Source organism: Pan paniscus, chromosome 7 (genome assembly GCF_029289425.2).
Source record: "Pan paniscus chromosome 7, NHGRI_mPanPan1-v2.0_pri, whole genome shotgun sequence".
NCBI classification, from domain to species: Eukaryota; Metazoa; Chordata; class Mammalia; order Primates; family Hominidae; genus Pan; species Pan paniscus.
The window spans coordinates 70,402,366-70,414,785 of NC_073256.2; the positions used below are offsets into that span (position 1 = coordinate 70,402,366).

Here is a 12,420-nt window from a genome sequence, read left to right on the forward strand (position 1 = left end):
TTCTATATCATTTCTCCTCCAAGAAAAGATAAGATTATTTTATTTATTTTGTTTAGGATTAAATAAAATTTGTGAAAAGTATTTTATAAAAAAGGATCGAGACCATCCTGGCTAACATGGTGAAACCCTGTCTCTACTAAAAAATACAAAAAATTAGCCAGGCGTGGTGGTGGGCACCTGTAGTCCCAGCTACTTGGGAGGCTGAGGCAGGAGAATGGTGTGAACCTGGGAGGCGGAGTTTGCAGTGAGTCGAGATCACGCCACTGCACTCCAGCCTGGGTGACAGAGCAAGACTCGATCTCAAAAAAAAAAAAAAAAAAAAAAACAAGTAGAATACAAATATAGATGGTGGCAATTGTTGTTGGTTATTAATTGCATTTAATCAGGATGTGGAGTGAGGCTATGGCAGAGGGCAGTTGGCTCACTCTGCCCTCACAACCCCAAGTCTTCTGGCCATAGTGATGACCCTCCTTCTGACCCACTGGACCTGATCCTTGCTCCATTGATATCTAGGTTGACATTAAAGGCAGGCACTAAGGACAGTTAGAGAAGGGGCTCAGGGAGGACATGAAAGAAAAGATAAAGCCTTCAAGAGGAGTTGGGACAATGCCGGTCCCTATAGTTTAGAGAGGAATGGCCTCCTTTTTCTTAAAATTTCCTGCTTGAGGTACAAAGAAGCAGAATAGGAGCCATTTTAGGGAAAGCAGACAAGGATTACACAGTGATCTAGGGACCCAGGAGACTAGAAGTGCTGGAGAGCTTTCTTGGGAAGATGGGATGAGTGGGAGACCTGGCTTAGAGGACAGCTTTGGGATTCCCAAGCTTTGGAGGTTTCTTTTCTTTTTTTTTTTTTTTTTGAAGTTAGAGGTTTTGCCTTTTGTTTATGAACTCCTTGACTGATGGGCTAGAGAATTCATGGAGGGGCCCAGGAGAGAGGAAGCAGGAGAAGCTACTTCAGATTGGCTAAGGGTAGGAGAGCCAAAGGAGACCGTTAGTTGTCTTCCCAGATGGTCGTGGTCAGCTCTCCCAAGTACAGTAGGAGTCAGGGAATTGGAATAGAATTTCTCATTCTGGTAATAGAAAACTGAACGTTTGGCTGAAGTTTTCCTTGGGCATTCTCTAGGAGGATGTTAAAGAGTGAGGAACCACAATCCCAAATAATTTTTAAGAATTCTGATCTCCAATCTCTGAGATTAATTTTGATACTATTATTACTAAAAACAATAAACATGTGTTGAGCACTCAGGGTATACCTGATCACTTTTAATGTTTATACCACAGAAAGGCAGATATTATCATAATCCTAATTGAGAACATTGAGGTTTTGAGAACTAGGCAATTCCCATATTACATAGCTAGCATGTGGATCTGGAAAGAAGTGATCTTACTTCTAGGCACAAAAACCGCCCTCTTACTGTTAACTTGGAAAATTTAGATGTTCTGAAATCAAGCTCTTTTACAATATTCCTAAGTATCACTGAGAGGTGAAGCCAGCTGGACTTCCTAGGTCAAGTGGGGACTTGGAGAACTTTTCCGTCTTACAAGAGGATTGTAAAACGCCCTAATCAGCACTCTGTAGCTAGGATTGTAAAACGCACCAATCAGTGCTCTGTAGCTAGCAAGGGGATTGTAAAATGCACCAATTAGTGCTCTATAAAAACGCACCAATCAGTGCTCTGTAGCTAACAAGAGGATTGTAAAATGCACCAATCAGTGCCCTGTACAACTCACCAATCAGTAAAACGCACCAATCAGTGGTCTGTAAAACACACCAATCAGCAGGAGTCTAAAAGCCAATTGCAGGGAGGATTGAAAAAGGGCATTCTGATAGGACAGAAATGGAGCATGGGAGGGGAAAAATAAGGGAATAAAAGCTGGCCACGCCAGCCAGCGGTGGCAACCTGCTCGGGTACCCTTCCACTCTGTGGGTGCTTTGTTCTTTAGCTCTTCACAATACATCTTGCTGCTGCTCACTCTTTGGGTCCGTGCCATCTTCAAGAGCTGTAACACTCACTGTGAAGGTCCGCGGCTCCATTCTTGAAGTCAGTGAGACCACTAACCCACCGGAAGGAACCAACTCCGGACACATCGCCACCCATTCTTGAGAAAGTTCTGCTTTGGAAAATAACATCCTATGGCTAATCATTTATAGTTTACAAACTGTTTTCCAAAAGGTGTTTTGATCTCATTTTATTACATAAGGCACTTATCAACTTGGTGAGATATGATGGCAGTTTTGCAAATGAGGGCTTGAAGATGAGAGGTCCTCTTGTGGAACTTTTATAAAAATGCTTGGTGAGCTGCCATGTTTGCGATGCTTTGTTTTTGAACTGTGTGGTGGGAGGAAGTGCTTCTGACAATTTGTACTTTGCAAACATTTAATCTTTGACTTAACTCACCATTACGAGACTGCTGTTGCTCACTGATCCACCAAAAAATGAGGTAAAATAAACTTTCTTACTTGTTTTCATTAATCTATCTTAATGTATGCATAGCTCACATTTATTTCAGTGGTTAATGGTCAAGGCCATACATCTGGTAAATAGCAGTGCAAAGACATAAACCAAGGTCTTTTAATTCAAATCCATGTTTGTTTCACTTGCCACATGCCTTTTACTGAGTCCTGCCATTAGCTATCATGTAACGGGGCTTAAACATTGTGGTCGTCCTGGAATTTTGCCCTTCTTACTAATTTAACGGTTGAAAAAATATTTTGTGAAAATAAAAAGAAACATTGCTGGAGATTACCTAGATTCTTTGTTTTTCTGTTTCGAGCCATCATGACTTCGAAGGTAAACGGAACTCACTTAGAGCCCTCACTGTGGAGGCTTTTCAGTGGTGTTCGTGGGGTTGCACTTAAGTCAAATCGGTGAGGCTCTCTTATCAGTGGGCTCTTCTAAGGTTGAAGGGATGGCGGGGCCTCAGAAACCAGAGGCTTCTTGCCAATTTGCATGGAGAGGTTAATGTAGAGGAAGAACCTGTTGAAGTTTTAGGTAGTATGACCTTGTAATCGCTTAACATTGTCTTAGGTTCTTGGAAACTGTGACTTCAAGCAATACTTGGTATAACAAAACTAATTTACCATTGGCTAACTGAAATAAACAGGAGTTAAATTTCTAGAGCATATTTCTGGTCCCAAAAACATCTCCAATCTTCTGAAGTCCAAAACACTTCAAATAATAACCATTGAAATAAATGTGAGCTATACATAAATGTAATAAAAATTAATGAAAAGAAGTAAGAAAGTTTTACCCTATGTTTGGTCAATCAGTGAGTGATAGCAGTCGTAGTTACGGTGAGTTAAACCAAGGAATAAATGTTTGCAAAGGGAAATTGTCAGGACCACCTCCTTCCACCATGCAGTTCAAAAACCATCACAAACATGGCAACTCGGTGAGTGCTTTCATCCCCTAATTGTTTATTTTTGTACATTTCTATGATTATTATAGACGTTACAAATTTTTATTTGACAATCATTTGTATTCATTCTTTCATTTTTCAACCTGCTTATTCCAGTTCAGAGTTGTGGGTGGGCAGAGCCTGTCCTGGCAGCTCAGGGTGCAAGGCGGGAACTGACCTGGCCAGGACGCCATGCCATCATCCCATTGCAGGGCACGCTCATACCCACACACTTGCATACCCCCCACACTCTCACACTGGGACCATGTAGACACACCAGTTTCTCTAACATGCAGAGCTTCTGGATGTTGGAGGAAACTGGAGGACCTGGAGAAAACCCATACAGACTTAGGGAGAACGTGCAAATTCCACACAGACACTGGCCTCTGTCTAAATAAAGAATGATATAATCCAAAGAGAACATTTCCAAGTTCAGTAGAATATATTATACTAACCTTTTTAATATTAATGTATGTATACATATATACATTTCACTAATGTTAATATGAAGTATTTGTATAGTTTATATAAAGTTTTACACATTACATATAATCTCATTTAATATCCACAGTAACCATATGAGATAGTCATTATTTCTATTTTAAAGACCACAAAAGTGGTATTCAAAGTGGTTACATGATTTCTCATGGTCAGTTGGAAATGCCAGAGCTAGACTTTGGTCACAGTTTTTCTAGCTGTCCAGTGTTCTTTTCAAGACCTCTTGCCTGGAGCAAGTAAAGATACAGTCGTCACTCATTAATGGTCAGGCGTGCTGAGTTAGTCTGTAACCTGTGTTGACAAATACCCATTTCACGTAGTTATTCATTTAATCATTCGTTCAACAAACGACCCAAGGACAGCCTTGTGAAAGCTTGTGGTAGTATCGAGATGGGTAGGACATGGTTCCTTCCCTCAAGTCTGTCAAATATTAGCTGTTAAATCATCAATGGGGAGGCTGCCGTGGATCACAAAGTAGGGTTACTGAACCAAGCTGAGGGCTCACAAAAAACTCCTTAGAAGAGGTTATGTGTAAGCTATGAAGGATGGGCAGACTCATCACGGTAATGAGTCAGGATGAAAATTGTTCTAAGCAGAGCTATGAGTGTATGTGAAAACTGGTATGAGAGGGAATGTGGCCAGGTTGAGGAACCATGAACAGATCAGTACAACTAGAACATAGCACGTGAGGGAGAAGTATCTAGCAAGATTATGACCCAACCATGAACTGCTCATTGTATTGAGGATTTGGGATTTTATACTGTAGGAAGGACTGTTGAAAAAAAAGTTGTGTGCAGTGTGCAAAATGATCAGATTTCTGTTTTAAAATAGTCTCTCTTGAAACAGGCTAAAGGCAGGATTGGAAGAGAGCAAGAACAGCAGACAGTGGGTTATGGCAGCAAGCTCGAAGAATAAGCCATCTGAGAAATGGTGGCACCTGCTCCTAAGGCCAGGAAGCAGAGGAAATTGAGGAGGGACAGGGACTTATTTAGAAGATTAGCTGGAATCTTAAAAGGATGAGGACATTTTTATCTATTGTGATAGGAGGCAAGGCAAACAATTGTGGGCTTATTCCTGGAAGTCCTCTGCTAGTCTGTTGGCATGTGAAGGGGAAGATAAAGGGAAGGGGCCTTTGTGTGGAACAGCCACCAAAGGGGCTGAGGAGGGGTCTGTGGAGGATTCACTGGGTTGGGGGGAAGGGCAGCTGCCTGCGTGTTGGAAGGTGTAGGCATTTGGTCTGTGGCAACTGGGGGTTTATTTAGAGCCTACAGATGTTATAAATACACTTAAAAGGCATTCACTTTTTTTTTCAAGTTCTGATGTATTCTTGCTTTGGTGACTAATATGAACACAAGATCTCCTTTCGAGTTCTCTTAGATTGTTTTCTTTTTTAAATCACTACCACAGGTGAAATTGAGAGCTTTGAATCTGCTAGAGTCCATTTCAAATCTTCATGCCTCCATTTTCTTATCTATAAGACTGAAAGAATTTTACAAGTCCGATTGATTAAGGTTAAAAGATAGTTAAAATAAAGCACTTAGCATAATACGTGGCAAATAAAAATTGCCTAATAAACAACTGATGGCACTTCTACTACTGCTACTACTGCCACTGCTACTAGTAAGTTGGTGCAAAAGTAATTGTGGTTTTGTCATTAAAAGTAATAGCAAAATGGCAATTACTTTTGCACCAACCTACTACTACTACTACTACTACCAACCATCACCACTATCACCATCATCAGAGTATGCAGTACACTTTTGAAATCCCTGGGATGCATTGTGAATTCCAAGTTCTTTGAGAAATTGGAGATGACACAATTTGGTCATTTTTTCTTCTAATTCCAGGTGACCATGCAACATACGAAAAGCAAGAAGATCCTAGATTTTGCAGCAAACGTATGGCTCTCTCGGATTCAGGCAGATGGGGATGTTGTCTGTGAGCTTCCTGTAGTAAAAGGAGGACAAGCTATTTTTCCATGTGTGTTATTAATCTTCAGTAGCATCTATTCCATAGACAAATTGTTTGGTAGTTGCTTAAATTTGCTTCTAAGCTATTTAGTTACAGAATATTTTTCCTGCTTCTAAGAGAGTTGTTTTGCTCTTGAGAAGTGACGTTTTTAATGTCACAGCATGAGTTGCTGGTGGATCTTAGATTAAATGTAATCTCAGAATTGTTCTTGTGGCCCAGCTACAGTCACAAAGGCTGAGGCTGTGAGAGACAAGAAATGCCATGGCTGCAACTCACCTTAGCTTTGCCTGGGGCCAGCTTACCTCCTCGCTTGATTTATTTCCTCATCAAACCTTACGTCATTTTAAACTTTAAACATAATGTGCAATAACAGTCACCTTTACCACTAAAATACTAAGCATAGAATGTCCTCTTATGTCATACATAGAAGAACAACCTTTTAAAAAATCTTTTATTTCTCTTTCTGAAAATGCAATAAACCTTCTGGCCTTTTGCAAAAATGCCCATGTATGATTTAAAATAATTAAAGCTCAAAAGTCTCTCAATAGACACAGAAAATCCAGATTACAGGAATTCTCATATATGTTTTTCTTTTTTTACTATAGCCTGAAAACCTATGGATCTGGGTTCTGTTTGTATGGATTTCAAGGTAATGTATTTCCTCTTGTTTTCTCTCCCTGTTGCTTTGCCAGTAGTGAGATACCAGGTTGACGTCTACACTGGGCAGCTGAAGCATGCGGAGACGGAGTCTGAGGTTTTCCTCTGTCTCTTTGGGGAGAGGGGAGACTCTGGCCTCAGACAGCTGTACAAATCTAACATGCAAGTAAAATTTCAAAGAGGACAGGTGAGTCTATACAAATAATTTCCCAGATTCTTAACAATCTCTCTGAAGATGGCCACATATGATTTAAAATTTAAAAGGTGTTTGACATTCTTCAAATTTTAGTTTTAAGACATCTTTAACACGTTTTCCTGACCTGACTTCCTAATGTGCTTTGTTTTGGAAGTTGTTCTTGCAAGAAAAATGGGACATACTAAACCAACAGTATATAATAGAACAAAGAAAAGATGTTAAAAATTAGTGATCATGTGAGGAAAAGAAAAAAATGAACTCAAAAGACAAGGAAAATATTTATGAATGTGCTCTCTCAGGCTTGAAAGATACAAGGCATTATTTTAAAAGATAAGGCCATAGAAATGCCGTTATACTATATTTCATATAATAACACAATGACCTTTAATCTATAAAACATCTTGAATGGGGCCAACTGTGTTATTTTCACACCTAAGCCCCTCCTTATTTCCTTTTGTCCTTATAGACAAACATAAGTCTTTCTATATAGTAGGTCTTTGAGAAGTTGCAGTAGGATATTGTTAATGTTATTTTGTTGTATATGGAGAGAAGGTACTATTTGAGGGCCTGAAATTAAGTTTGGGGATTATGTAATCTAAAGGCATATTTTTAAGAAAGAAGACTCCTTAAACCAGTTAGAGAGTGCTGTTTCTCAGACTGTTTGTTGTAGTTTGTGAAATATTTTGAAACATTGGATATCTTAAAGCTCACCTATACATTTGTCACTGTTGATTACACAAAAGCTTTCATCAGAATGAATAGGAAAGCCAGTTCTGCTTTGAGTGAGTCAAAAGCAAAATTAGGCCTAACTTTTGCTATCAGGAATGAATTATTAATTTTAAGCAGAAACAAAATTTTAGATACCGTGGTATTATTATTAATATTATGCTAAGTGATCAGTGAAGTGATCTCCTACAGAACCGTGCTGGCTTTGCATCAGCCCCAGACTCTTTCACCTGACTACTTGAGGATAAATGGCAGAGGCTCCATGTCCCCTGGCTGCCTGCTAGTTGGCTGCCAGCATGTATCATTTTGCAGCAGTGCTGTATCATGGGACGTTACCAGCTGAGATTTTGCAAGTCATCTTCATGATTGATCTTCCTCAGTTCATCATTGTGTTTAGCATTTTCCAGACAGTAGGGAGGGTGTATTGTGGATTGAAATTAAAATTGGGTAGGAGATAGAGTTGCAATCAGTGTATAAAGAAGAGTACAGTGAGGGCTTAGTGGTATCTGCTTTTAAGTTTAGAATCAGAGATGTAAAAGTGTTTTTCTTCCCTGGTTCATTTTAGATTTTACATTTTCTGTTATTTTCCTCAGTGCTTGGGATATAATGGAAATGCCAAATAATTTCATGAGTTTTGTAGTCAAGAAACTGTGGTAAGAGTCTGAGAGTTTTATTATCAGAATTTGTGCATACCTGCCACATCTCACATCATAAACCACTCATTGGGCTAGTTGTCATTTTCTCTACAAGGTGTCCTGGCACGATAATAAAACATAGCAATATATGTAACAGACCAAATTTAATTCTGTCTTCAAACCTAAAATTACTTTAAGATAAAAGAAGAGACCAGAAAGCTGACTCAGCCTATCTTTCCAGACCTCAAAGTATTGTAGTTTGGGTTTGTCCCAAAGCCAACTGAGAGACAAAGACTTCAGTGAGGGTAATTTATCTGGGAGATAATCCCAGTAAGCACTGGAGAAGTGAAGGAGTGGGAACAGTGAGGCAGGAAAGGAGAAAAGCCAATACAGGGATATTAGTGAGCTGGTTACTGCTGTGGCTACCTCTTCTTGCTAGAGAACTTCAGAGAAACTCTGTGAAACATCTCTCAGATTTGTCCCACCAGGGGAAGCCCTCAGACACAGAAGCAGGAGACAGGAGATTGAGATAGAAAGCTATAAGCACACCGAAACTGTTTATCAAAGCAGCAGATGCACCTAGAAAGTCCTAGAAATGGATCCAGAGGTCATGGGATGGGGCATCACTTGCATTTGCTACAACAGGTGACCTGCCTCATGAAACGTCCCTTGTAAAGCCATGCTGAGAATGCAGGACATTGACAACGAGATGATCTGTGCACACATGAGAAGATGCACAAATATTCATCATCTGGTTTACAGAACCATCATTACTGGACTAGTAATGGTTTTGGTCTGGACTCCACAGGAGGTTTCCATCGACAGCATGGAGCCAATAGTTGAGACAGCATGGAGCCAATAGTTGTAGTGTGTCTTCAAATATCAAATTGAAATTTAACCTGGTAACAATGCAGGGAGCAGTTAAGACAGCTCTCCACATAGGCAATACAAATGATACTAGAGTAACATTTTTTACCATAGAGTAGCAGTAGCTAACAGTCAACTATCATTTCTGGTAACTTTTCAGACTTACTTAAATTCATGATCCTTTCCTCAGATAACTTTAGGACGTTTATTCTCGACAACAATCTATGAGGAAGTAATGTGTGAAGGAGTTCTTTTGATTTTAATCAGTATAGCACTGACTTTAGGTCCTGAATCTCTCTGGAAATGTCAGTGTATTTTTGATATAACAAACCAATTCTATTTAGGAGTGAAGAGTCCAGGCTACTCTTTTACAACAAACCCAAGAATGTGCTCTATTTTCATCTACAGAGGAAGGTGCAGGGGAAGGATGTATTGAAGGAGGGAAGGAGGGAGGGAGGGAGGGAGGGAAGGAGGGAGGGAGGAAGGAAGGAAGGAAGGAAAGAAAATTTGTCCCACATGTCTCAAAGCATATCAGTACTTATAGAAAGGAAATGTGCTGTACATTAGCTGCGTGGTTGTCAACCTGATGCCCTAATGAACTGCTTCTCAGAGTAGGGGTCTAACGAGAGAAAAGTCTTTGTGTTGGGATTTCTTTGTTTGTTACTCTGGATGCTACTACAAATGGAGAAAATAAAACTGCAAGAGTGAAAAACCAGCCAGAAATATATTTTTAATAGATAAAAAGTAATTTGCTTATTTTTCTCACCATATTGCCCCTTTTGATGCTAACTACAGTAACATCTCTTTTAAAGTATTGTGCTGCTTCTGGCAGTCATTTAGCTATTATTATTGCCCGCATTTGTCATGCCTCGGACCCTAGTTATTTCTGTGGGTTTTTTTCTCTGTCTCCTGCACCAGATTGATAAATTTCAAGTAGCAGCAGTGTCGCTTGGAAAACTGCAGAAGGTGCTGTTGCGCTGTGAGGCCAGTGACAAATCACAGTACTGGTACTGTGAACAAGTCATAGTCAGAGAGCCCGGCACCACATCCGAGTCCATCTTTGCCTGTCAAAGGTAATGCTGGTCTCCAAGATACTTCAAAAGAGTGTGCTGCACTGTGGATGATGCTGTGTGTGTGTGTGTGTGTGTGTGTGTGTGTGTGTGTATCTTTTAGGTCACAGATTTGTTTCATTAACTCAGATTCCACACCATGAATAACTCTTTGATTGCTTAAATAATCTTTTGCTAGACATTGTAAGGAAGACTTATCTTATAATTTCTTATTACCACGATGTTATGTGTGTCACAAAAGGACCAAAAGTTTAATACTGGAAATTATTACATAAATAGTGAGAATATTTGTTTAACTGTTGGTTTCTTTACATTACTAAAATTGTAGTGTTACAACAGTTTCATAAGGAAATTAAGTGTAGAGAATATTACAGAGAAGAACTTTCAGAGCAGAACATAAGAAAGACAAACATTAAATTCTAGATAAGTTGGACTTTCCTTGAGCCCCATGAGGGTCAGTCCTGAAAGCAGCTCTCTAAATTCCTGACCTGGCCCTGTACTGCCTCGGCTTGAGACACAGGTCCCACATATACTTCCTTCTTCAAATCTCCTCATAGAAATCCCACACCTTCTTGCTTAAGAAAGTGTCACCTGTTTTTCCAAGAAGAAGCCTGGTTCTCTAGATCTTTACTGAGCCCTGCTGTTTCTCAAGAAAATGCTTAGCTTCGGCTAGATGGGCAATCATGTTTATTGTTGCTTGGTCTCTCAGTCACAGGGAATAGGCTGAGCCCTGACTTACAAATTGAGTTAAAACCCAATCTGTTGTGGGCATGGGAATGAGAAACTTGAGGTTCCATTTTGAAAATTTGAATCTTCAATATCGAGGGCTGCCCTGTATCCTCTTTTTCCAAATAGGTAATCAACAGGAAATGAGATAACAAAGTACAGGCAAAATAGGGGCAAGCAGAAATTCAAGGGTTCGGATTTAGCCAAGAAAATTGCAACTTTAAGTACTAAGCAAAAAGTAAAAATAATGAGGCAATTCAACTAAAAATCCTAAAGGCATGCCACTAAAACCTGCAAACACCCAAGATGATTGGAGCTGACTGCAGATGAACAGAAGCGGTGAGATCCACAGTAGCCCTTGTCTTTTTTGCCTTTTAGTCATTAAATTCAGCCAATTCCTTGTTCATAGTGTCTGCTTAATTCATCCTTTCTTTTATCTTACTACTACCTCTGCCCTGATTGATGCCCTTGTTCATCAAGACTAGCTCATCGCAGTCGTCTTCCAATTTTCTTCTGTGTCTTTCTTTCGCAGCCTACCTGCCCACAACTTCCAAGCTAGCCCTTCTATGGTACTAACTAGCATCATTCTGACTTTATCTTTTCTTCTCTCATGTCTCCTTTGTTTTATTTTGAATTTTATTCTTTAGCATTTTATTGTATAGCTTTGCCTGAAAATGTTTCAAGAAAAAATATGGGGGAAAATAATGTTCTAAAAGCTATATTTTAATCACATCACTCTCCTGTTTAAAAACCTTCAATAATCCTCATTGCCTACCACAAAAGCAAAACTAAACAGAACTTCCATTCAAGGCTTTATAACATCTGACTCTATATTTCCCCCTCCAATTTGTTTTTATTGCTGTCCTCTTACAAGATCTTAGTGAAATTAGATCCCTATAATTACCTAAACAAGTTCTGTTCCACTCTGCTTTTGTCCCTCGGAGTGCTAGTCTTCACTCAAGAGGACCTTTCCTTGCTCTCTTCTCCCCATTATAATCCTGTCCATCCTCAAGTTCCAATTCCAATTTGGCCTGTAGTATGACTTAATTGGCCAAACTACAAAGATTTTTTCTCTTCTCTCAATGTGTACTCAGAACTTAGCACAACACAGGCACCCCCATCTGATGAGTAACACATAGCACTGAAGAGGACTTGGGTGTCATTTCCCAGCCTGCTCCCACCCACAGCACACAGGCATCTCTGGGGCACTGGTGGAAGCTCTGTTTTATTCCCTTCATCAGAAGAGGTAGAGTGTGCTTCATCCAGGACTTTCATCTTATGTTCTGATATGGTTTGTCACATTAATTTAGCTGATTTCTTTTAAATATGAAATCTTCTGGTGGGTAATTTAGATGCAGTCACTGCCACTGTCCATGTCTACACATACATTTCACATCGTCACCCATCATTTCTTGCGCTACCTTACTTTTTTTTTTTTTTTTTTTTTTTTTTTGAGACAGAGTCTTGCTCTGTCACACAGGCTGGAGTGCAGTGACTCAATCTCAGCTCACTGCAACCTTCACCTCCTGGGTTGAAGCAATTCTCCTGCCTCAGCCTCCCAAGTAGCTGGGATTACAGGCATGTACCACCATGCCTGGCTAATTTTTGTATTTTTAGTCGAGACAGGGTTTCACCATGTTGGCCAGGCTGGTCTCCAACCCCTGACCTCGGGCAA

The 12,420-nt window shown here is 39.9% G+C and overlaps 1 protein-coding gene across 1 annotated transcript in view; it reads left to right on the forward strand.

Annotated features, from left to right (window-relative positions):
• The window catches only part of RP1 (RP1 axonemal microtubule associated), a 333,216-nt gene that overhangs the window by 211,081 nt on the left and 109,715 nt on the right, over nt 1-12,420 (forward strand). Inside the window, exons 21-23 of the mRNA XM_057303012.2 lie at nt 5,745-5,877; nt 6,561-6,712; nt 9,868-10,022. Coding sequence (XP_057158995.2) covers nt 5,745-5,877; nt 6,561-6,712; nt 9,868-10,022 — 440 coding nt within the window. The remainder of the gene's footprint in view (nt 1-5,744; nt 5,878-6,560; nt 6,713-9,867; nt 10,023-12,420) is intronic.